General features: G+C 34.3%; 2 protein-coding genes across 9 annotated transcripts; one reads left to right on the top strand and one right to left on the bottom strand.

The window, feature by feature from the left end:
• Positions 1-8804: 8804 nt before the first annotated feature.
• On the bottom strand, positions 8805-24449 carry LOC7494383 (uncharacterized). 8 transcript variants are annotated; one of them, XR_008057061.1, is made up of 9 exons: positions 23904-24440; positions 22206-22353; positions 21957-22107; positions 21664-21789; positions 21473-21553; positions 20892-21084; positions 20549-20819; positions 20153-20441; positions 8805-8926 (listed from the first exon to the last, which is right to left on the bottom strand). XR_008057061.1 is itself a non-coding variant. In XM_052446345.1 (8 exons), exons 2-8 carry the CDS (start codon positions 11080-11082, stop codon positions 8971-8973), a joined length of 1170 nt encoding a protein of 389 aa, XP_052302305.1. In that variant the 5' UTR covers positions 11083-11121; positions 24264-24449; the 3' UTR covers positions 8805-8970. The 8 variants fall into 8 exon arrangements, 6 of the variants coding, with proteins under 6 accessions (XP_052302305.1, XP_052302302.1, XP_052302304.1 ...); XR_008057062.1 differs by lacking the exon at positions 21473-21553 and having other exon boundaries at positions 23904-24441; XM_052446345.1 differs by lacking the exons at positions 20153-20441; positions 20549-20819; positions 20892-21084; ... (2 more) ...; positions 21957-22107; positions 22206-22353 and adding exons at positions 9317-9587; positions 9660-9852; positions 10241-10321; ... (1 more) ...; positions 10725-10875; positions 10974-11121 and having other exon boundaries at positions 8805-9209; positions 24264-24449.
• LOC127904174 (uncharacterized) lies at positions 16693-18590 on the top strand. The gene is made up of 2 exons (XM_052446346.1): positions 16693-18042; positions 18363-18590. Exons 1-2 carry the CDS (start codon positions 16959-16961, stop codon positions 18395-18397), a joined length of 1119 nt encoding a protein of 372 aa, XP_052302306.1. The 5' UTR covers positions 16693-16958; the 3' UTR covers positions 18398-18590.
• Positions 24450-27279: the final 2830 nt, after the last annotated feature.

Here is a 27279-nt window from a genome sequence, read left to right as displayed (position 1 = left end):
AAAAAGAAACAGAAGGAAGATCTGGTGATTGATTCACCCGATCCAACCAAAGAAAAAGAAACGAAAGAACTTTTTTTTCTTTACAAAAAGGGGAAAACCATCATCTTCTTCAACCTCAGCATTGCTCAGAGAGAAGGAAACGTAGCCAAAGCAGAGCTCCCAGGCTGAGACAGAAACGAAGAAGTTTGCTGGGAGTGAAAGGTAAGTTTCGCTTTCTTGCTTGTTTGACGGAAAGTGAAGGAAAACTTTTTTATGTTTATTTGTTATTATAAAAGTATGTTAATAAAAAATAACTATAAATTTGAATGGAAAATATTTTTAAAAAGTTGTGAAAAATTTAAAAATATCATATTATTTACTGATTATATCAAATTTGATTTTCAAATTTTTGATTACTATGTATATTTTGTTTTGAATATTTTTTTTTCAATTTCATCCTTTAGAATTTGATTTTTATATTAATTTTGGTCTTTATTTTTATAATTGTTATTTGTTTTTTTCTTATTATTTTTAATTGAAATTTTTTATCTATCAAATTTGGTACTCATTCTTTTGATTATTACTTATTTTATTTGAAATAATTTATGAAATGGTAATTATTATTATTTTAATTTCTTCATCTTTTAATTTTTTTATTTGTTAGATTTGATCTCTATTATTTTTATTATTATTTATTTTATTTGAGATAATTTATAAAATTATATATTTTTTTCAATTTTATTCTCATTCAACTTTTTAATTTGTAAGGTTTGTTCCTCATTATTTTAATAAACTTGAAAAAAATAAACATTAACAAGTTATTTTCTAGGTCATTTTCTATGACATAACCAAACACTGGAAAATATTTTTCAATTTATTTTCCATTACACTATCAAACATAATAATTCACTTTCTCGGAATTCACTTTCCCGGAATTGACTTTCCAAAAGAAAACTATTTTCCAGCAAACAAACGGGATCTTAATTCACTCCTTGTGTAGAAGGCAATTGTTCACGCCTTTCAAATTTAATTACTCCCCTCCTGTAGCAAGCATGCGTGAAGGACTCACACGTGCAGTCCTGCCCGCTTGATAGACTGGGTCGGCTAGGTCCAGACCAGCCGTACAAAGAAAAATCAGAAAATAGCTGAAACCGGTCCGGGCCTGGGCCTCAGCCCAACCGACTCAATTTTTTTGGACCAAAGGTTTGTTTTGCAAAACACACCCTTATATATTACCTTTTTTATTCCATCCCATTTTGTTTTGATATCTAGCCAAATAGACTTTTCTGGATATCAGAAAATTCCAGAAAAAATCAGGAATCTTTTTTGATTTATTTATGGGTCCTTTACACTTTATTTTTGATGATATATATGTGTGTGCGCGCGCGCGCGCTTTGCTTTCAATTCATTTTATTGGTTTATTCACTAGTGCTACAGTCAGGCCATATTTTTTTTTTTTTGGCTACGTAATATTTATTAACGCCAGAGTTGGAAGTATCCATAGTCGAATATTCACTGACGCTAGAGTAAAAAATATTATAACAAAACTATCAAAAACAAAACAAACCCTTAGCAATTTAAGATAATATCTTCCCTTTTACGTAACCAGTCTCGTACTATAGAATCTATGTTGACCAGTTATGGTTTCTAGTAACCATAATACTAGGTGACAACTCTTTAAACAAGATTTTTTTTTTCTATCTAAGAACTAGATGCCAAATATCTGTTCTTTTCCACAAATTTGATTTTTAAAGGTCGTCGCGATGTCGGATGCGATAATAGTAGTAGTAGTAATGATGATGATGCTAATAAAATAATAATAATAGTAACAATAATGTTAGTTATGAAAATAGTGATGATAATAATAATAATAATAGTGGTGGTGGTGGTAAAAATAAAAATATTAATGAAAATAATAATATTATTATAATTGATGATGATGATGATGATGATAATGGTGGTGGTGGTGGCAAAAATAAAAATAGTAATGAAAAAAATAATATTATTGATCATAATACTAATAATGATGATGGTAGTAGTAGTAGTAGTAATAATAATAATAATAATAATAATAATGGTGATGATAGTAATGATGATGATATTAATAGTGATGATAATAGTGGTAATAGTAATAGTAATAATACTGTGCTAAAATGATAATGATAGTGGTGAAAGTAATAATTATAATGATAATGGTAATAATAATAAAAAGTATGGTTATAATATTAGTAATAATGGTATTAGTAGTAGTAGTAGTAGTAGTAGTAGTAAAAAATATATTCTTGACGTATTTGCATTATTTTTAGCATTTTTAGTGTTTTCTCAAAAGAATTCAGAATTCTAAGAATTTTTTTTTTAACGCATTCAACTTTTAATGTGTCATTTTTAAAATCATTGATTAATTTTTCTCAATGTCTTTTTCAAAAAAAATCAAAATTAAAAAAATTAAAAATATATATATATATATATATATATATATATATATAATAAATGTTTAAGGGGACAAAACGTGAAAAAAATGAGAGACTAAAGTAAATTTAGGTTGCTTGGGTACCAAGCAATTAAAAGGAAGAAAATAATTTTTTTAACCTATAAATAATGAAGGAATCTCACACAAAAAAAGAGAGGGAGGAAGAAAAAAGTTAAGGAAGGAAAAGAAAAAACAAAAAAACCTTTTCCCACATTCTCTCTGCCACTCACTCACAAAATACCTTAACCCTTTTTCAAACACATTTGCCAACAACCACTAGCAATTCCTACCACAACCATCAGATCTAGCTCTCTAAGTTCTCAACCATCCATCCAAGTGAGCTCACCAAACTCACTACACACTCAACCATCTCTCTGCCACTCAACCATCCAAGTGAGCTCCAACATTCTCTCTGCCACTCACTCACAAAATACCTTAACCTTTTTTTCAAACACATTTGCCAACAACCACTAGCAATTCCTACCACAACCATCAGATTTAGCTCTCTAAGCTCTCAACCATCCATCCAAGTGAGCTCACCAAACTCACTAGACATTCAACCATCCATCTAGCCATACACAAAAAAAGAAACAAAAAACACCTCTCTACCGCCTTCCCTCACTGTTCCAACCAAGAGCAACCCATCTCCTCCATAGACCACCACACTAATCACTCATCATAAACTGTCTACGCCTCCTACTTCATCGTTTCTAAAAAAACCCAGAAATCTCCACTGTGACCTCCATTAATTAAAGAGTAGCAACGTCATCTTCTCCTTCCATCAGCGGCGTCCTTAACAACGTATAATCACTGAAGATCCAACAACTAGAACCAGCGCCACCAGACCTATCCTCAGTCAAAGATGCACTCTCCTCCATTACTGAAACCAACAAGCCATCAATGACCCCTCTCAAGTAGCAGCCTCCTACACCAACAACTTACGATGACCATCGCAAAGCCACACCACCTTTCCAATAAACCTATAATAGTCCATCATAGATGAGAACATTAGATGAAAATGTAGTAAGGAAGGAAAAAGAAAAAAACGTGATGAAAAAGAAGAGAGAGGAGGATAAAATCTTCAATCAAGCAGATCTCCTCCCTCGGAGGTCCTTTTGCCTCACCGCCGGTCCAAAGGTGAAGAGAAAATGAAAGAGCATCAGATCGACCAGCTTACTCACCTCCAAAAGTGGTGGCGCATGAATCCACTTGCCGGTAGTGGTGGTGGCACATGGATACACACGCTAGTACTATTTTACATAGTTTTTAAACCCGGCCCGGTGGTCGACCGGGTATAATGATCGGGTCACGGGTCAGATGGGTTGACCCGGGTCAACAAAAAAAAATCCATATTATATTTATCATATTATATTCACCTAATTAACAATAAAACAAGCATATAGTTTAGTTAAAATATTGGTTAGCAACAGCCCTTAAGGAATGCTAACATGGCAAGATTACAAAGCAATGTCTTTTACTCAGTGTGTAAGTGATGCATATTATAATTGTCCTTAATTAATCCCCTGCTATGCAAAACACCAACATCCTCTCTGCTGTCATACTCGATACCAAGGTCTCTGCTCTTTTTTCCATCCCTTACTCCCCCCATTAATTACTCCTACTATTAACCTTAATTTTTATTTTTTTTTATTGCTGCTAATCTTAATCATTGTAATTCTTCTTTCTTTTTATCCATCCACACATCCATCTATCACTCTCTGCCTGCCTTTCTAATTTGTACTATACGCAGTTGATGATGCATTTTTCCTTGTCAATTAGGCATCTATAATCACATCAGTTTTATTACTTGGTTTTCATTTATTAAACCCACTTGAATCTAATTATCTACTAATTATAATCATAGCTGATTAGATTCTCTCAATCTATTGTTAACAAGAACATAAACAAGGCAAGAAACAGAGCCCAGATTCAAGCAAAACACAGGCAAGGAACATAAAAGGATTGACATATAAACTGGGCAGAAACAGGGTAAGGAACAGAAATCTATCTTACATAAACGAAAAGCCAGTGAATTAAACAACTTATCTTACATCTATGAAGAGAAACAAAACCAGTGAAGAACATAAATCTAAGAGAGAAAAAAACCGAAGCGAAACAAAAAACTATCTTATATCAAACTAGTGCTTTCATAAACAAAAAACTAAAGAGAAACAAGTAACAACAACTTCATCTGACATTGATTTGTAGATCTTAACTGAAGAGAGCCAAATCAAGAAAAGAACACAAACACCCCGCAAAAACAAATTTAGAGTTTGTTGAGGGTCTCTACTTGTTATTCTAACTAAAAAAGAGACGGGGACTTACCTAGTATGGCTTGCATGTAGCTTAAATCCCTTTGCAAGTGATATGGCTATGAACTTTGAAGATGGAGATTAGGTTTTCTAATTTTGTGAATTGTGATTCTGTGTCTTCACGTTGCAATGCAAACGGTTTGGTTAATTGATAGTAAAAAGCTAAAGCCAAAAACAACGTCGTTTTACTTATATATATATATATATAACAGTCGGGTTTACCCGGGTGGCCCCGGTCCCGGGTCGACCCGCTGGGTTGACCGGGTTTCACCGGGCCAACTCCCAAGCGAGTTTTTACCTCCACCCGGACCGGTCCCAGGCCCGGGTCAGCCGGGTTGACCCGCCGGGCCGGTCCAGGTTTTAAAACTGTGCTATTTTAGCACTCTTCATGCTTCATTTTAATATTCCCCGGACACGGCAAACACCTATAAAGGTCAATCCATAAACTCAATTTTTTTTTTAAATTGCTAAAATACTGTGAAATTTGAGGCAATGTTTATTGTTGTGTATAATTTTAGACTCTTTAGACATTTATTTGGTTTTGATGTGTGTTTTTATTTTGAAATGATTTGATCATTTTATGGTGGATTTTGAGTTTATATTTTTAGAATCATGATTGCTAATTGAACGTTAATTCTTGATTCATGATTTGTGCTTAGGCTTATGTTGATTTATTTGAGTTGACATGCAATTTGAATATAATTCATGAAGTTAACAAGACTTGATGTTTGATTTCTTGGTATTGTTGTTTTTTTTTAATTGTTGAGTGATTGAATAAATAGTTTGCATGGAGTTGATATCGTGGTCAAAATAGCTTGATTAAAACGCATTTGTATGCTTTTGCCTGACAAGCCCTAAATGGTTTTCAAGAATTTTGAAAAAACTCATGGATTATTTTAAAATTATTTGCGGGTCCCTCGTGTTTTTTCCAACAACTATGCCTAATATTGGGTTGTAGATTTACATTGTAAGATATGAACCCGATATTAAAAATACCTGATTTTTATCCGAAATTTCAAAAAATTAAAAAATTTGAAAAATTCCTCATTTGAAAAAATACAAAAATATTTTTAATTTCTGTGCATATGGTCAAATTCTAAAGGTTCTTCATGTATATTTTCTAAAGAAAAAAAATGCATTTTTATTATGTTTTAAAAATATCAAAATGGATATCGTAATTGGTTTATGATTATCCATTAGAATTTGACCAAAATTTCAAAAATCCCCCCAAAATTAATTTGTTTAATTAATATTTGGGTATGAATTTTACAACGTAATGCATACTCTAGGCTTTAAATTAAATGAATTAATAGCAATAAACATTAGGAATTAGTTATAGACTTTGATATTTGAGGGTATAAAATTACATTGTAAAGTATAACTTCAGGTATTAAAAATACAAAGTAGAAAATAAATGCGATGCTATGATCTGAGCTTTAAACAGTTAGGATTTATCCCAATAAAGTAGAGATTTTCTCACGAAGAGAGATCTATCTTGAACCCTAGATGAGACCAATAAATGGAAATATGACTTATAATAACAATCAATCAACAATGCAACTTATCTTAGGTAGGGTTCACTAGAGTGATGCGTTTTCTTCTTGTATAACGAGTCCCCTTACCTAAACTCTTGCAGACCATAGGCTTTTTAGTGACTATGATACTAGGTGGTGACTCTCTCAAATCATAACTTTATGATTAAATTCAAAATTCCCTTTGATTTAGGAGGCAGACCTGCCATTCAACGTTGTGCACGCCACGACAATAATGACCATAATAATTGTAGCAATAATACTAATAGTGATGATGATAATTGTAATGGTTGTGAAAATAGTAATAATACTAACATGACTGCTACTATTATTACTAATAATGATAATGCTAGCAATAATTATGATGATGATGATGGTAAGAATTTTAATATTAATAGTGTTAATAATAGTGATTATATTACTTGTTAATAATAGTAGTAATAGTTGTTTTGATCCTCATTATTTGAATTACTATTTTTTAAAATCCTTTTATATGATTGATTTTTTTTTCAATTTCATATTTTAATATTTAATTTTTTAGAAATTAGATTTCATAATTTTTCTAGAATGAATGCTTTAAGTCTAATGACTCGAGTCACATATTTAAAAAGTTAACACATTTTTTTTAAAAAAACTTTATAATTCTCTTTATTTTTATATCAAGTTATTCCAGTTATCTAATATGAACTTTGAATTTGACAGGATATCTCTAATTAGTATTTTTAAATATTTATTGTGACTAATTTCTTATATTATTTTTAACCTCATTCCAACGATTTTTTTTTTATATAGAAAAATAGTATGCTCAAAAGCGAAGCGGGGAACCAAGACTAGTTGCTCTTCTATACAAGGGGGGCCCACATCAAGAAGGAAAAGATTTAAAAAAAAATAGTTGCTCTTCTATAACACCGGGGGGGGGCTCACATCAAGACGGAAAAGATTTAAACAAAAATTAAGTAATTTTTTCTTATGTTAACTCAAAAAATTTGAAATATAAAATAAAATTAAAAAAGTAAAAGTTCTTGACTATTCTAGATCAATTATTTTGGAGTTTTCAATTAAAGAATGGATAATACACAACAACAATAAAATTTGAGAGATATAGCTCAATTAATTAGGTTTTAATTTGTTCCCTAAAAATCACCAGTTCGAGTCTCACAAACCTCAGGTTTATTGAAGGCTTACATAGTCGTTAATTTCAGGGTCTGTAAAATTAATCGAGGTACACGCAAGCTAACCCGGACATCCACATTAATAATAATAAAAAATAAATAAATAAAGCCCGGCACCCTTGAACCACTGCTCCATTTTTATGAAAGGTAAATAGCAGCGTATCTTTTATTTTTCATAGGCAAAAATACTAAAAGAGAGACCGAGAGAGTTGATTGCTTACGAATCAAATTAATAATGATCTCGTATTATGGTAATGCTTTTTTAAAAAATATTTTTCATGAAAATATATATTTTTTATTTTTTAACTTTATTTTTAATATTATTATATTAAAATAATTTTAAAATATAAAAATAATTAATTTTAAAAATAATTTTTTTAAAAAACATCATCACAAAAACAAAACGATGCTACTGACGAGGCGTGATGCCACTCTCTCCCCTCCTCTGCTCTGCGTACTTCTAATTTTAAATTATGTATTATTTAAAGTTTCACATGACTGCAAACTCTCCTTTTCAGGCACCACTTGTTTCTCTTTTTAGACACGGTTTATTTTTGTGGTATAAATTAAAAAAAATTAATTTTTTTATATTATTTTGATGTTTTAATAAAAAATAAATTTTAAAAAATAAAAAAATATTATATTAATATATTTCAAAATAAAAAATATTTTAAAAAACTTCATTACTATAATCAACCACATCGCAGCTGCATAGAAACACAGCCTGAAAAACATAAGTACTCCCTCTCTTGTAGAACAACTAAAATTCTCTCAACCACAAACCTTGTTCTGTCTTCTAACATTGATTCTCTTAACCACTCCAGGTCGCGAGTCCTATCCATGGAGTGGGCCAAAAACAAACATGTCCGAGTCGTTCATGAATCAATAAAACTAACTTCGCTCGCAACCCTCTTTTGTTTTATAAACTGGACTAGCTACCCTGTTCTTCCACGACAGAAAACATAACGACGTTTCTCCTCAAATGCAGGAAACAAGAGAGAATTTATCATACGAGGAGGTTGGGAAATCGTAAAGCATTCCCTCTTCTCCATGGTTATGCTTTCCTTCCAATCCATGTGAAATGCATAGTAAACTAGTCTTGCCTTCATACGCCACCTGACCTAAACTAAACTACATGTTTGTGGTGATCAGAAAGAACTTCATGCGGTCCCACCACTCCAACAATGACCCACCCACCCTCCCTCCCTTGGACGCTTAGTTCAAAACTTCCAGCATTCACTGCTCCAGAGACCTACCAATGTGACATTTGAAAACAATGGGGTTGCAGAAAACGAATGCTATGAGAGAACCATGAAGTGCAATGGGGAGTGGGAAGCTCTCGAGGGAAACAGACACAAGGAAATCAATTTCCAAAACCAAAAAGAAATATGACATGGTACAAGTGTGGTAAATGTTACAGTTTCAGGGAACTCTCACATCCAGGCAGCATGCTCATTCAACCTTAAACATTAACAACCTTAAGCAAACAAGGATTTGTCAAAAAATCAGTTAGACCACACATGAACTAGACCAAGCCTATTGCCTGTATAGATCTCATTGCGCTCTTCATCATAGAAGAGAGCAGTGATGTCTTCCAAAGCTTCTGCGGCTGTGCTTCTCACTGTGGAGGCACACATGTGCTTCTTTGAACTCTGACTGCATTCATTCTCATTTGGGAAGCTGTTGCCTGCCTTTATTTTAGCAAGACATTTCCCAGTCAAGATATTGCTGATATTGATGGATCCTGCGGCATATGGATGCAAATATTGTTGAGCGGCGTTCATTTTTTCTTTATTTCAAGAACTCGGTATCAATATCATTTATTTAGTGTGGAAACTTTGAACAACTTACCATTGCCTTCAGACAAGGGATCGTCAGAATCAGCCTTGCAGTAAGAAATTATAAGATCCTGATCACTTGTGATGTAAATATTATTAGTATTGCAATCAGGATGCCACAAAAGGTGATCCTCAAAAGAAGTTACAAGCTCTCCTCGGAAGTTCCAAACAGCCACAGTTCGATTTCTAAATGTCAGGAATAGCTGGTTTTCATAGAGAAATATAAATGCTGATGGTGTCATAAACTCAGTTCTGCTAACTTCTATTAGCTGAAAGTCGCGGACCTACATGGCATAGAAATCAGATTTTTGTGTATGGATGAAGAAATATTTGAAGATAACAACAGTGATCCTTACATCAAGAATCTGGAGATTTTCATTTTCTTGCTTGACAAGAAGCTTCTCATTGAACTGTTCAATGAAATCCACCTTCTTATTCCGATGAAGGAGATGATTGAAAGATTTGAGAACAGTGCCATCCTCTATCGAAAGAATCTCAAGAGGAACATAGCCACCACTTTTAGTTAAAATCAACAACATGATCCCTTGACTGCAGAGAAAAAAACAAAAAGCAAACCAGAGAAACTCTAAGCTCGTGGGAAACAAGGTGAACAGTTCATAGAAATTAAACTTGTGCACATGCATAATTAAATCTGACGACTAATCTCAAAGAAACAACACTAGACATTCAGAATCATGAAGTGCATAGCAGTCCCTGAGTTACAATGTATGTGTATAATCTATTAATCTCAAAGAACCTGTAAGCTCATTCATGCAGCAATCCCAACCACTCTTTTTGAACATTTTCATTGAACAGTTTAATCTATTAATCTCAAAGAAAAATGTATGAGTTTGCGCTTGTGTAACTGCACATTATCGTGCACTTGAGAACATGGTGCTAAGCAAATGAAAAGCTGCAAGAATGTAAAGGAACATACCTGATCTTAATCTCTTGAACATTTTTGTTTGCTATTGAGTATAACATTGTGTAATTTTTTAGGTCAAACACCTTGTATATACTGATGAAGGAAGGGAAGATAAAGGGGAAATGAAAAGTCAAATTGAGAAGAAGCTACTAGGGTAATAATAATAATTTCAATTGAATATAACCATATGATGGAGTAGTTACCTATCCTGTGCAGAATATGTAAGTACTTTACTGTTTACATCATCAAACTCTACAAAACCAGGCCATTTCAGTGACTCAGACTCAAAAAGAGCAAAGCCAGCATCTGGCTGACCCCTTTGTATGTATCTGGAACATAAAGCATTATTAGTAATTAAAGTGATGGGATAAATACATGGAAACCACTAAATCTACAAGCTCTTATTTCCTCCTGGTTTATACATATTTTTTGGAGGTGGGAGGTGAGGTTGGAAGGGGGATGAGAGGCAAAGACATGTGTAAGAAGATTCACATACTCAATCCTTGTGCTTCTACATTTCAAGGAACTGAAATTGTCTGAGGCATAAACTGAAACTGTGATGAGTGAATCATTGTTTTTATTATAAAACAAGCTTCGTATAACTTCATCAGGAGTGACATTCAAAAAGCATATCCTTTGGTTGGTCTCTGCATCCAACAATAGGAACACATTAAAACCCCTCCATCCCACTTTTTTATGCAAATAAAATCCAGGATCAGAACTGAAGTGAAAAGATGAGCAATACCTCGGCTAAATGCTGCACAGACACCAGACTGTGCAAGAGCAAACACCATGTCACGAGCTGCTACGATCTCAATAATCTTTGATCTCTTTCTTAAAAATGGCAGTACCATGGTACAGTGACCTTTTGGATCATGAGTATCATATTCCTCCTATTCATGGATCACATCCCACAGCAGAAAGAAGGAACATAAACAATATGAAGCAGAATGCAGTGTATATGCAAATAACTGTTGAGGAGACATATATAGGAGAAATATTATTTGCAAAATAGTAGATCATGCTTGTAGTGCCCTACTTACCACCAGAAATTAAAGTGGTCAGTTTATTTCCCAGCTTCACTATTATTAAGCATATTATATAGAAATGCAGTATGGCTAACAATAAGCCATCTAACGGTATTTTTTTTATTAGCAAGACTGAGAATACTTTTATATTCATGAAAAGCAATAATGGATACATGTAAGGAGTCTAACACCATCACTATCAACTAGCAAAAGAAGAACTTTCCTCTTCAAAAACCAAGCAACAAAGTTGGGATTCTGTGAAAACGCAATGTTAAGATTTGTACCAAGAACCAGCCAACAAGTTGATCGAAGAGTATTCCATAGCTAGTTAGTCCAGCAACATCCTTAGTTCTTTCCCTTAGCCTTGGCTGAGGCGTAATTGTTTGGTTACCAGTTAAATTATTACATTCAGTTAATTTGTGAAACCACAAGCAAGCAGCTTCCAAGTAGGCAAGCAGAATTACTCATCGCAAGCCCTCAAAGGTTGGGCTAGAAAATTCTAATTTAGAAGTTCTAGTTTCAAATCACACTGGGAAGATGACACAAGCAAGTAGATTTCCAAGTAGGCAAGAAAAATTGCTTCATCACAAACCCTCAAGCATGTCAGCAAAGGTTTGAACAAGGAAGTTCTAATTTAGAAGTTCTAGTTTGAATTGCACTCAAATGGTAGGGGGTTTATTGAAGGGGGGAGGTGTCAAGGATTTCCTCTACCCTTCTTCCTGAATACCTGCAGATTCCAATCCCACCTACATTTAACACTCTTTATTGAATTTCTGGCTCTTTATGAAATTTATCTCCAATTAAAAGTTTTGAACTCCAAATATTGTCAATTGCTAGGCCTGTATAACAAGAAGTGAAAGGCAAAGAGATTGGCACTGTCATGTCAATGCTTAGAGCAAATTTTAATCCACCTTCATCAAACAAGAAACTACCAAGATCAAGAATTCGCTAGACCACTGTGTCCTCACTGCAACAATCTGCCAAGATCAATATCACTAGCAACACCTAACAGTATTGCCACTATACTTCTTGGTGCTTATAATGTTATTGGTATATAGCTCAAAGGAATCTAGCACCCACAAGACGCTAATAAATACGAATGCGACGAAGCACTTAATTATCCCTCAAAACAAGAACTTTAAGAACACATGTGTTAAAGAACAAATACCCTATACTAATTTAACCTCATGTCCATTCTAACTTTGATCGATAAAACCCATTAACAACCATAGATTTCTTGCTTAAAATATAAATTTTTTATCATGAAAACGATTAACACAGATGCAGCAGAAACAATAGACACATTGTGAAAACACCATTAAACAAGAACAGGCAAATCAATAATCAAAACCCAAGATTTCCACAGGAAAAAAAACGGTAAAGACAAATTTAGGAAACCAAAGCCAAAAGGGTACCTGTAACCGGATGTTTCTAAAACGTTCTTGGGCATCAGTCATAGTAAAGGTTTTGGCTTTACCTAGTATGGCTTGCGTGTAGCTTAAATTCCTCTGCAAGTGATATGGCTATGAACTTTGAAGATGGAGATTAGGTTTTCTAATTTTGTGAATTGTGATTCTGTGTCTTCACGTTGCAATGCAACGGTTTGGTTAATTGATAGTAAAAAGCTAAAGCAAAAAACGACGTCGTTTTACTTTTATATATATATATATATATAATAGTCGGGTCTCAGCCGGGTTTACCCGGGTGGCCCGTGTCCCGGGTCAACCCGCTGGGTTGACCGGGCTTTACCGGGCCAACTCCCAAGCGAGTTTTTATCTCCACCCGGACCGATCCCAGGCCCGGGTCAGCCGGGATGACCCGCCGGGCCGGTCTAAGTTTTAAAACTGTGCTATTTTAGCACTCTTCATGCTTCATTTTAATATTCCCCGGACACGGCAAACACCTATAAAGGTCAATCCATAAACTCAATTTTTTTTTAAAATTGCTAAAATACTGTGAAATTTGAGGCAATGTTTATTGTTGTGTATAATTTTAGACTTTTTAGACATTTATTTGGTTTTGATGTGTGTTTTTATTTTGAAATGATTTGATCATTTTATGGTGGATTTTGAGTTTATATTTTTAGAATCATGATTGCTAATTGAACGTTAATTCTTGATTCATGATTTGTGCTTAGGCTTATGTTGATTTATTTGAGTTGACATGCAATTTGAATATAATTCATGAAGTTAACAAGACTTGATGTTTGATTTCTTGGTATTGTTGTTTTTTTTTAATTGTTGAGTGATTGAATAAATAGTTTGCATGGAGTTGATATCGTGGTCAAAATAGCTTGATTAAAACGCATTTGTATGCTTTTGCCTGACAAGCCCTAAATGGTTTTCAAGAATTTTGAAAAAACTCATGGATTATTTTAAAATTATTTGCGGGTCCCTCGTGTTTTTTCCAACAACTATGCCTAATATTGGGTTGTAGATTTACATTGTAAGATATGAACCCGATATTAAAAATACCTGATTTTTATCCGAAATTTCAAAAAATTAAAAAATTTGAAAAATTCCTCATTTGAAAAAATACAAAAATATTTTTAATTTCTGTGCATATGGTCAAATTCTAAAGGTTCTTCATGTATATTTTCTAAAGAAAAAAAATGCATTTTTATTATGTTTTAAAAATATCAAAATGGATATCGTAATTGGTTTATGATTATCCATTAGAATTTGACCAAAATTTCAAAAATCCCCCCAAAATTAATTTGTTTAATTAATATTTGGGTATGAATTTTACAACGTAATGCATACTCTAGGCTTTAAATTAAATGAATTAATAGCAATAAACATTAGGAATTAGTTATAGACTTTGATATTTGAGGGTATAAAATTACATTGTAAAGTATAACTTCAGGTATTAAAAATACAAAGTAGAAAATAAATGCGATGCTATGATCTGAGCTTTAAACAGTTAGGATTTATCCTAATAAAGTAGAGATTTTCTCACGAAGAGAGATCTATCTTGAACCCTAGATGAGACCAATAAATGGAAATATGACTTATAATAACAATCAATCAACAATGCAACTTATCTTAGGTAGGGTGCACTAGAGTGATGCGTTTTCTTCTTGTATAACGAGTCCCCTTACCTAAACTCTTGCAGACCATAGGCTTTTTAGTGACTATGATACTAGGTGGTGACTCTCTCAAATCATAACTTTATGATTAAATTCAAAATTCCCTTTGATTTAAGAGGCAGACTTGCCATTCAACGTTGTGCACGCCACGACAATAATGACCATAATAATTGTAGCAATAATACTAATAGTGATGATGATAATTGTAATGGTTGTGAAAATAGTAATAATACTAACATGACTGATACTATTGTTACTAATAATGATAATGCTAGCAATAATTATGATGATGATGATGGTAAGAATTTTAATATTAATAGTGTTAATAATAGTGATTATATTACTTGTTAATAATAGTAGTAATAGTTGTTTTGATCCTCATTATTTGAATTACTATTTTTTAAAATCCTTTTATATGATTGATTTTTTTTTCAATTTCATATTTTAATATTTAATTTTTTAGAAATTAGATTTTATAATTTTTCTAGAATGAATGCTTTAAGTCTAATGACTCGAGTCATATATTTAAAAAGTTAACACATTTTTTTTAAAAAAACTTTATAATTCTGTTTATTTTTATATCAAGTTATTCCAGTTATCTAATATGAACTTTGAATTTGACAGGATATCTCTAATTAGTATTTTTAAACATTTATTGTGACTAATTTTTTATATTATTTTTAACCTCATTCCAACAATTTTTTTTTTATATAGAAAAATAGTATGCTCAAAAGCGAAGCGCGGAACCAAGACTAGTTGCTCTTCTATACAAGGGGGGCCCACATCAAGAAGGAAAAGATTTAAACAAAAATAGTTGCTCTTCTATAACACCGGGGGGGCTCACATCAAGACGGAAAAGATTTAAACAAAAATTAAGTAATTTTTTCTTATGTTAACTCAAAAAATTTGAAATATAAAATAAAATTAAAAAAGTAAAAGTTCTTGACTATTCTAGATCAATTATTTTGGAGTTTTCAATTAAAGAATGGATAATACACAACAACAATAAAATTTGAGAGATATAGCTCAATTAATTAGGTTTTAATTTGTTCCCTAAAAATCACCAGTTCGAGTCTCACAAACCTCAGGTTTATTGAAGGCTTACATAGTCGTTAATTTCAGGGTCTGTAAAATTAATCGAGGTACACGCAAGCTAACCCGGACATCCACATTAATAATAATAATAAATAAATAAATAAAGCTCGGCACCCTTGAACCACTGCTCCATTTTTATAAAAGGTAAATAGCAGCGTATCTTTTATTTTTCATAGGCAAAAATACTAAAAGAGAGACCGAGATAGTTGATTGCTTACGAATCAAATTAATAATGATCTCGTATTATGGTAATGCTTTTTTAAAAAATATTTTTCATGAAAATATATATTTTTTATTTTTTAACTTTATTTTTAATATTATTATATTAAAATAATTTTAAAATATAAAAATAATTAATTTTAAAAAATAATTTTTTAAAAAAACATCATCACAAAAACAAAACGATGCTACTGACGAGGCGTGATGCCACTCTCTCCCCTCCTCTGCTCTGCGTACTTTTAATTTTAAATTATGTATTATTTAAAGTTTCACATGACTGCAAACTCTCCTTTTCAGGCACCACTTGTTTCTCTTTTTAGACACGATTTATTTTTGTAGTATAAATTTAAAAAAAAAAATTAATTTTTTTATATTATTTTGATGTTTTAATAAAAAATAAATTTTAAAAAATAAAAAAATATTATATTAATATATTTCAAAATAAAAAATATTTTAAAAAACTTCATTACTATAATCAACCACATCGCAACTGCATAGAAACACAGCCTGAAAAACATAAGTACTCCCTCTCTTGTAGAACAACTAAAATTCTCTCAACCACAATCCTTGTTCTGTCTACTAACATTGATTCTCTTAACCACTCCAGGTCGCGAGTCCTATCCATGGAGTGGGCCAAAAACAAACATGTCCGAGTCGTTCATGAATCAATAAAACTAACTTCGCTCGCAACCCTCTTTTGTTTTATAAACTGGACTAGCTACCCTGTTCTTCCACGACAGAAAACATAACGACGTTCCTCCTCAAATGCAGGAAACAAGAGAGAATTTATCATACGAGGAGGTTGGGAAATCGTAAAGCATTCCCTCTTCTCCATGGTTATGCTTTCCTTCCAATCCATGTGAAATGCATAGTAAACTAGTCTTGCCTTCATACGCCACCTGACCTAAACTAAACTACATGTTTGTGGTGATCAGAAAGAACTTCATGCGGTCCCACCACTCCAACAATGACCCACCCACCCTCCCTCCCTTGGATGCTTAGTTCAAAACTTCCAGCATTCACTGCTCCTATTAGCAGCATATATTCACCTTCCATCTATAGATTATTGTACAATTATTAGCATATATATTTCAGCTTGATCTTTGGAATCATTAGCAGATATTCAGCAATTGTTAGCTGAGATGTAGGATCGTGTTTTCCTTCCTCATGTAATATATACTACTGTAAATGGAGAATGAAATGGACAGAGTAGAACAATTCTCTTCTTCTTACATGGTATCAGAGCAGGTTCTCTGCATATTTCTATAAGCATATTTCTTCAACGTTTTTTTCTGCAGCTATGTCAAATACCACATCCCAGGCAGCCTCCTCTTTCATATCACCATCCATTCAAGACATATCCTCACCATATTTCCTTCATTCCGCTGATCATCCTGGTGCCATTCTGGTCTCCACTCTCCTTAATGGTGACAATTATCCTACCTGGAAAAGGGCAATGAAAATGGCCTTGAATGCCAAGAACAAATTGGTTTTTGTCAACGGTTCTCTCTCCAAGCCAACATCTTCTGTTGCAAAAACTCAACTGTGGGAACGTTGCAGTGACATGGTCTTGTCATGGATTCTCAATTCTATTGATAAATCCATTGTTAGCAGTTTAATCTATCATGCTTGCCCCCGTGATGTCTGGCTCGATCTTGAGGATCGGTTTTCTCAAAGCAACAATCCAAGGATCTTCAAACTGAAACGAGACATTGCTACTCTCACTCAAGGCTCCATGACAATCTCTGCATACTTTACAACACTCAAAAGTCATTGGGATGAGCTAGCCATGCTCACTCCCACACCACAATGCACTTGTGGCATCTTAACAGAATTGAATCACATGCAAGATACTGAACGTGTTTTTCAGTTTTTAATGGGGTTGCATGACTCATATGCTTCGATTCGTAGCCAAGTTTTGGCTATGGATCCATTACCTCCTGTTAACAAGGTATATTCAACCTTGCATCAAGAAGAGAAACAACGCCTTCTTCATATTCCCAGTTTTCCAACTGAGTCTGTTGCTACGATGGCTCCTCGTCATCTTTCTCATCGTTTTGACAGTAAAGGACGAGGGCGTGGGCGTCCAAAATGTGACTATTGTGACCGTGATGGTCACTGGAGAACACACTGTTATAAGCTCAATGGATATCCCAGCAACAGACCTCAACCTCGTGGAACATTTGATAGAACATCTGGTTCGTCAAAGGCAGCAAATAATGTCATTGGTTCTTCCACTCCAGCTGGTTCCTCAAAAACTGAAAATGTTGTTACTGGTTCTTCAACTTCTACTGAGATAGCTATCCCTGGTCTCACAAGTGATCAATACAATCGGCTCTTGGAATTTTTATCACCCGTGAACACCAACTCTGCCAATTTTGCTGGTAACTCTGTCTCCTGTAACTCTGTTTTTTTTTTTCTAACCGAGAATGGATTATTGATTCAGGAGCCTCAGATCATATGACTTCCAGTTTTTCATCCCTTGATAACACTCAACTTCTTAATCAACCATGTCCTATTTCACTTCCAAATGGTGACATCGTCTCTATCACTCATACTAGCACATTGCGTATTTCTCCAGAAATTTCTCTTCCTAATGTTTTATATGTACCATCATTTAAATTCAATCTATTGTCCATTAGCAAACTCACCAGTACTCTTAACTGTGTTGCTATTTTTTTTTTCTGACTTTTGTGTTTTTCAGGACCTATCAACGAGGAAGCTGATTGGAACGAGTGAAGTACGGGATGGACTTTACCACTACAAACCTTTATCTGCCTCTGTTTTTCATTCTCAACGCATTCCTGACTCTACTCTTTGGCATCAACGACTCGGTCACCCTTCTACTTCAAGTATTCCAACAACTTTAAATTTTCCAAAATCACATTTGCCTTGTGATGTTTGTGCTAGAGCAAAACACACTCGCTTTATGGATGCCCGTGTTTGTCATCTTCAGAAATCGCTTTATGGCCTTAAGCAAGCCTCTCGCAATTGGTTCTCCAAATTATCATCTGTTTTACTTACTGCAGGTTTCGCCCAGTCACAAGCGGATCACTCCCTCTTCACTCGCTATCGGGGACAGTCCTTCACTCTAATACTTATTTATGTTGATGACATTCTCTTGGCAGGAAATGATCTCTCTGACATCAATAACTTCAAAGCCATGCTTGCTCAACGCTTTAAGCTTAAGGACCTCGGCCAACTCAAATATTTCCTTGGCCTTGAAATTGCTCGCTCTCCCACTAGCATCTTCCTCACTCAACGCAAATATGCCCTTGACATACTTGCTGATAGTAGTCATCTTGGTGCACGTCCATCTTCTTTTCCAATGGAACAACATCTCAAGCTCAATAATTCTGATGGTGATCTGCTACATGATCCCAGTTCTTTCCGCCGCCTCGTTGGTCGTTTGATATATCTCACGATCTCTCGTCCTGACATTGTGTTCCCTGTCAATCTCTTAAGTCAGTTCATTCACCAACCCCGACAATCACATTATAATGATGTTGTCCGTGTTCTCCGTTACCTCAAAGCTTCTCCAGGCCAAGGCTTATATTTCCCTTCTACCAATACTCTTCAAGTGTCAGCTTATTCAGATTCGGACTAGGCTAGTTGCCCGCTCAATCGTCGTTCCACCACCGGTTTTTTTATTCAGCTTGGCACCAGTCCTATTTCCTGGCGCACTAAGAAGCAACATACGGTCTCTCGTTCATCTGCTGAAGCCGAATACCGCGCTCTTGCTTCCACCACTTGTGAACTTACATGGCCCAAAACACTTTTACATGATCTTGGTGTCCACCACTCCCAGCCTATGTTTTTACATTGTGACAACCAAGCAGCTCTTCACATTGCTCAGAATCCTGTCTTTCACGAACGTACCAAACACATAGAAATTGATTGTCATGTTGTTCGTGAGAAGCTCAAAGTCGGCCTTATCTCCACACAGCACGTCCCTAGTCATAGTCAGCTGGCAGATATCTTCACAAAAGCTTTAGGCCATGAAGCTTTCCAGGCATTATCACGCAAGTTGGGCATTACGGATCTCCATGCTCCAACTTGAGGGGGAGTATTAGCAGCATATATTCACCTTCCATCTATAGATTATTGTACAGTTATTAGCATATATATATTTCAGCTTGATCTTTGGAATCATTAGCAGATATTCAGCAATTGTTAGTTGAGATGTAGGATCGTGTTTTCCTTCCTCATGTAATATATACTACTGTAAATGGAGAATGAAATATACAGAGTAGAACAATTCTCTTCTTCTTACAGCTCCAGAGACCTACTAATGTGACATTTGAAAACAATGGGGTTGCAGAAAACGAATGCTATGAGAGAACCATGAAGTGCAATGGGGAGTGGGAAGCTCTCGAGGGAAACAGACACAAGGAAATCAATTTCCAAAACCAAAAAGAAATATGACATGGTACAAGTGTGGTAAATGTTACAGTTTCAGGGGACTCTCACATCCAGGCAGCATGCTCATTCGACCATCTGATTAAACATTAACAACCTTAAGCAAACAAGGATTTGTCAAAAAATCAGTTAGACCACACATGAACTAGACCAAGCCTATTGCCTGTATAGATCTCATTGCGCTCTTCATCATAGAAGAGAGCAGTGATGTCTTCCAAAGCTTCTGCTGCTGTGCTTCTCACTGTGGAGGCACACATGTGCTTCTTTGAACTCTGACTGCATTCATTCTCATTTGGGAAGCTGTTGCCTGCCTTTATTTTAGCAAGACATTTCCCAGTCAAGATATTGCTGATATTGATGGATCCTGCGGCATATGGATGCAAATATTGTTGAGCGGCGTTCATTTTTTCTTTATTTCAAGAACTCGGTATCAATATCATTTATTTAGTGTGGAAACTTTGAACAACTTACCATTGCCTTCAGACAAGGGATCGTCAGAATCAGCCTTGCAGTAAGAAATTATAAGATCCTGATCACTTGTGATGTGAATATTATTAGTATTGCAATCAGGATGCCACAAAAGGTGATCCTCAAAAGAAGTTACAAGCTCTCCTCGGAAGTTCCAAACAGCCACAGTTCGATTTCTAAATGTCAGGAATAGCTGGTTTTCATAGAGAAATATAAATGCTGATGGTGTCATAAACTCAGTTCTGCTAACTTCTATTAGCTGAAAGTCGCGGACCTACATGGCATAGAAATCAGATTTTTGTGTATGGATGAAGAAATATTTGAAGATAACAACAGTGATCCTTACATCAAGAATCTGGAGATTTTCATTTTCTTGCTTGACAAGAAGCTTCTCATTGAACTGTTCAATGAAATCCACCTTCTTATTCCGATGAAGGAGATGATTGAAAGATTTGAGAACAGTGCCATCCTCTATCGAAAGAATCTCAAGAGGAACACAGCCACCACTTTTAGTTAAAATCAACAACATGATCCCTGGACTGCAGAGAAAAAAACAAAAAGCAAACCAGAGAAACTCTAAGCTCGTGGGAAACAAGGTGAACAGTTCATAGAAATTAAACTTGTGCACATGCATAATTAAACCTGACGACTAATCTCAAAGAAACAACACTAGACATTCAGAATCATGAAGTGCATAGCAGTCCCTGAGTTACAATGTATGTGTATAATCTATTAATCTCAAAGAACCTGTAAGCTCATTCATGCAGCAATCCCAACCACTCTTTTTGAACATTTTCATTGAACAGTTTAATCTATTAATCTCAAAGAAAAATGTATGAGTTTGCGCTTGTGTAACTGCACATTATCGTGCACTTGAGAACATGGTGCTAAGCAAATGAAAAGCTGCAAGAATGTAAAGGAACATACCTGATCTTAATCTCTTGAACATTTTTGTTTGCTATTGAGTATAACATTGTGTAATTTTTTAGGTCAAACACCTTGTATATACTGATGAAGGAAGGGAAGATAAAGGGGAAATGAAAAGTCAAATTGAGAAGAAGCTACTAGGGTAATAATAATAATTTCAATTGAATATAACCATATGATGGAGTAGTTACCTATCCTGTGCAGAATATGTAAGTACTTTACTGTTTACATCATCAAACTCTACAAAACCAGGCCATTTCAGTGACTCAGACTCAAAAAGAGCAAAGCCAGCATCTGGCTGACCCCTTTGTATGTATCTGGAACATAAAGCATTATTAGTAATTAAAGTGATGGGATAAATACATGGAAACCACTAAATCTACAAGCTCTTATTTCCTCCTGGTTTATACATATTTTTTGGAGGTGGGAGGTGAGGTTGGAAGGGGGATGAGAGGCAAAGACATGTGTAAGAAGATTCACATACTCAATCCTTGTGCTTCTACATTTCAAGGAACTGAAATTGTCTGAGGCATAAACTGAAACTGTGATGAGTGAATCATTGTTTTTATTATAAAACAAGCTTCGTATAACTTCATCAGGAGTGACATTCAAAAAGCATATCCTTTGGTTGGTCTCTGCATCCAACAATAGGAACACATTAAAACCCCTCCATCCCACTTTTTTATGCAAATAAAATCCAGGATCAGAACTGAAGTGAAAAGATGAGCAATACCTCGGCTAAATGCTGCACAGACACCAGACTGTGCAAGAGCAAACACCATGTCACGAGCTGCTACGATCTCAATAATCTTTGATCTCTTTCTTAAAAATGGCAGTACCATGGTACAGTGACCTTTTGGATCATGAGTATCATATTCCTCCTATTCATGGATCACATCCCACAGCAGAAAGAAGGAACATAAACAATATGAAGCAGAATGCAGTGTATATGCAAATAACTGTTGAGGAGACATATATAGGAGAAATATTATTTGCAAAATAGTAGATCATGCTTGTAGTGCCCTACTTACCACCAGAAATTAAAGTGGTCAGTTTATTTCCCAGCTTCACTATTATTAAGCATATTATATAGAAATGCAGTATGGCTAACAATAAGCCATCTAACGGTATTTTTTTTATTAGCAAGACTGAGAATACTTTTATATTCATGAAAAGCAATAATGGATACATGTAAGGAGTCTAACACCATCACTATCAACTAGCAAAAGAAGAACTTTCCTCTTCAAAAACCAAGCAACAAAGTTGGGATTCTGTGAAAACGCAATGTTAAGATTTGTACCAAGAACCAGCCAACAAGTTGATCGAAGAGTATTCCATAGCTAGTTAGTCCAGCAACATCCTTAGTTCTTTCCCTTAGCCTTGGCTGAGGCGTAATTGTTTGGTTACCAGTTAAATTATTACATTCAGTTAATTTGTGAAACCACAAGCAAGCAGCTTCCAAGTAGGCAAGCAGAATTACTCATCGCAAGCCCTCAAAGGTTGGGCTAGAAAATTCTAATTTAGAAGTTCTAGTTTCAAATCACACTGGGAAGATGACACAAGCAAGTAGATTTCCAAGTAGGCAAGAAAAATTGCTTCATCACAAACCCTCAAGCACGTCAGCAAAGGTTTGAACAAGGAAGTTCTAATTTAGAAGTTCTAGTTTGAATTGCACTCAAATGGTAGGGGGTTTATTGAAGGGGGGAGGTGTCAAGGATTTCCTCTACCCTTCTTCCTGAATACCTGCAGATTCCAATCCCACCTACATTTAACACTCTTTATTGAATTTCTGGCTCTTTATGAAATTTATCTCCAATTAAAAGTTTTGAACTCCAAATATTGTCAATTGCTAGGCCTGTATAACAAGAAGTGAAAGGCAAAGAGATTGGCACTGTCATGTCAATGCTTAGAGCAAATTTTAATCCACCTTCATCAAACAAGAAACTACCAAGATCAAGAATTCGCTAGACCACTGTGTCCTCACTGCAACAATCTGCCAAGATCAATATCACTAGCAACACCTAACAGTATTGCCACTATACTTCTTGGTGCTTATAATGTTATTGGTATATAGCTCAAAGGAATCTAGCACCCACAAGACGCTAATAAATACGAATGCGACGAAGCACTTAATTATCCCTCAAAACAAGAACTTTAAGAACACATGTGTTAAAGAACAAATACCCTATACTAATTTAACCTCATGTCCATTCTAACTTTGATCGATAAAACCCATTAACAACCATAGATTTCTTGCTTAAAATATAAATTTTTTATCATGAAAACGATTAACACAGATGCAGCAGAAACAATAGACACATTGTGAAAACACCATTAAACAAGAACAGGCAAATCAATAATCAAAACCCAAGATTTCCACAGGAAAAAAAACGGTAAAGACAAATTTAGGAAACCAAAGCCAAAAGGGTACCTGTAACCGGATGTTTCTAAAACGTTCTTGGGCATCAGTCATAGTAAAGGTACGGTCGCGCTTAGAACAAATTTCCCTTCGCTGAAGCTTCTTGACACTGTTAACAAACCCATCTCCTCCGCCAAAACCCCTTCCCCGTTTCCTCGCCACCACTCTTTTCCCATTACACGGCCTCGGACTAGCCGTTATCCTCCTCCCTCCTCCTCCATCCATTTCTGCCACCCACCCTCCCTCCACCTAAACAAAAACTATACTTTTGCTAAAAAAAAACCAATTTTAGCACATATCCATCTCCTGTTTTCCACTCTAAAGCTTAATAATCACCCAGAAAAACAAAAATCCACAAAGAACGATTCTTACGCTGTTGCTAAGCTAGAAGAAACCTGAAATGCTTGTTTTGTTTTGTTTAGTACTTCTAGTGCTTGTTGCCTCGAATTTGAGCGAGTTTCCCAGGTGAGTTCGATTTCGATCTGTTTTCAAAAGAATCACAAACAAACTTTAAATTTCTGTTAAGTAAAATGTTTACTTGGGCTTTGGACAGCTATTATACCCTTGTATTGTTTTTCAACTTAGGAGTTGGATTTTATAATTGGGCTCAAAACCCATATTATTTCTGGTGAAATGGCAAATTATTGATTGAATTACTTTTGGTGTGGTTCAATAATGGCCTTAAATAATCGAATCATCTTTTTTCATGGGTTTATCTATAAAATCTTGTGACAATCCAATTTTAACTTTTAATTTCAAAATATATTTCAAAAATTAAAAAAAAAAAAACTTCAAAAAAATGTTTTCGATTTATTTCAGTTATTCACACTTTTATTTTATAATTTTCAACTATTTTTTCTTGTTAATGTCTTTTTAAAAAATTAAAATTTAAAAAATATATTTTTGACGCATTCTTATTTATTTTGCAATTCTTGATTTCTTATTGAATTGACGCTAACATTGTTTTTCAAAAACAAAATTATATATATAAAAATGAAAAAATAAAAAATAAAAATAAAAAACAATATAAACAATAGGTTAAAGTGAAAAAGAAACTTGGGGTCAAATAACAAAAGAAAAGATAATAAAATTTATGGGTTATAAATAGATGGATGAATTATAGAGAAAAGTAGGACTATTCATCATTTTCCTCCCCTCACACTTTCTTAAAAAACCCTAACAAAAAAACCTAAAACCCTAGCCACCATAGGAGAGAGCTATCATATTTTTTTTAGAATATGACCTGAAATGTGAAGAAATAAACTCTAGAAGAACATTATTCATTTTCTCCTACCTTTCCTCCTATAAAAAAAGCCTAGCCTTATCTTTCTCTCTCTAAAACTAAAACTTCTCTCATTGATTTCTTTCACCTTTGACCTCTATTTTTGATGAGACCATCACCATTCTCTTCATCTTGAAGCCCTCTAAAAAACCGCTTTATCAATTGAAGCCAATAACCCCTGCATCGTCGTCAATCAAAGAGAGAGAGAAAACAACCCTAAAAACTTCTATATTTTAGTTTCTCTCTCCTCTAACCTGTAAACAAGGCAAGACCACTGTCATTCTTATATTTAGTTTCTCTCTCCTCTAACCTCTAAACAAGGCAAGACCACAGTCATTCTTCTCCTTTTGATGAGAACTACACAACTATATAAGTTATGTAATCCAATAACATGAGCATATCTGAAAGTTAGAAAACAAACTAATTGAGAGAGAAAAGACCACCGGACCTTCAACTCCTTCAATCTCTCTCCATCAATGGTGGTGGATGAAACCATTGATACCATAAGGAAGAGCATAGAGTGGTATTCCAGGCAGTGTTTTAAAACCCGGCCCAGCCCAAGGTCTAGGTCACGGGTTTTGACCGGGTCAACCTTATTTTTTTATAAATCAAAACAATGTCGTTCTAGTAAAAAATAAAAAAAGTCAACGGGTTACAACTGGGTTTTTGACCGAGTCTTACCGGGTCAACCCGTCGGGTCATCGAAGTCGGCTGGGTTTTTAACTACCCCTATTTTTTCATAAACCCAGCTCGGTTCCAGCCTCGGGTCCCAGGTTGACCCGCTGGCCCAGACCGGGTTTTAAAACTATGGTTCAAGGCAGAGCCACCTATATGTCAATCAGATGTCGATGGCGTGTGCAATGACCCGCTAACCGTGACAATCCCTCTAAGCACGTGTTAGAGACTTGCAACCACTATTCTACCACTTTCACTATTGTTTCAGTAGCTTCTGGTCCACCTCAATAACCTTTAAAAGGTCTATCTCAAACCCCAAACATCTTTTGAATAATTATATTATTTTATTGTTAGTTTTGATGTATTTTATGATGAGATTTTCAAGATTGAATAATTTTTATTAGATTGATATTTGTATTTGAATGATGTTGGCTAAATACCTTAATCTTTCATCTTGTTTTATTGTTGATTTTAATGTGTTTTGTGAAGAGATTTTAGGGATTGAACAACATTTATCATATTGATATTTGTGTTTCAATGCATTTGGTTGAATCTCTTAATTTTGCATCTTGTTTTCTTTCATGTCCTTTGCCATTTCATCATTATTCTTAGGATTGCAACATGTCTTTCTTTGTTTATGAACATTGATCTATTCAACTATATGTGTTGACATAGTCTTTTGGTTTTAAATGATAGAAAACCAATGCTCATACATACATACATACATACATACATTTGCATTAAGTTCTATAACTTGTTTATAAAACTCATTAAGGGTTTGACCCATATTAAAACAGTCCATTAGGCTAACATCAGAAGCCTTTTAAAACTTATCTATGTTTTAAAAAAAATCATGTCAAAAATATTTTGTTATTCACTCTAGGTATTTAGGGAAAATGGACTCAACATGGGCCATTACCTTGAAAATTAAGAGGAGTAGCCTATTCTTTTAATTTTAAATGAAAATAAGTATTAGAAATGTCTAAGTCTAATTTCCACCAAGTAAATTAGGAGTATTGGTCTGTTAATTATTTCTCATACATGTATGTTAGTTATCCATCCGTTGTGAATATATACACACGAATGATAACACCGATGTGTATAAACACTGATAAAGGGTGAATAAATAAAGCTAGAATTATAAGAAGGTGATTGTTAAATAACACATCTGAAAGATAAGTGAACCTCAAAAGGGTCATTTGTAAAAAACTTAGTCCATAAAGGACCTTTATGTCATTAGATCTTATTCCAAATAGATTAACCCATGATGGTCATTGTTTGGGTAAGACCGAGGCATACAATCTTTATTCATTCAACAAATATTTCAAGTGAATCTTTGGTATTAGGATATATGAACCTTAATAAGATTCAATAAGCCCAACATAAGCTTATTAGTTTTTCATTGACATGGCTTGATATACTATTAATCAC

Source organism: Populus trichocarpa, chromosome 13 (genome assembly GCF_000002775.5).
Source record: "Populus trichocarpa isolate Nisqually-1 chromosome 13, P.trichocarpa_v4.1, whole genome shotgun sequence".
Classification (NCBI taxonomy): domain Eukaryota; kingdom Viridiplantae; phylum Streptophyta; class Magnoliopsida; order Malpighiales; family Salicaceae; genus Populus; species Populus trichocarpa.
The sequence above is the reverse complement of the archived record's forward strand: the minus strand, read 5'-3'. Positions and strand labels throughout refer to the sequence as shown.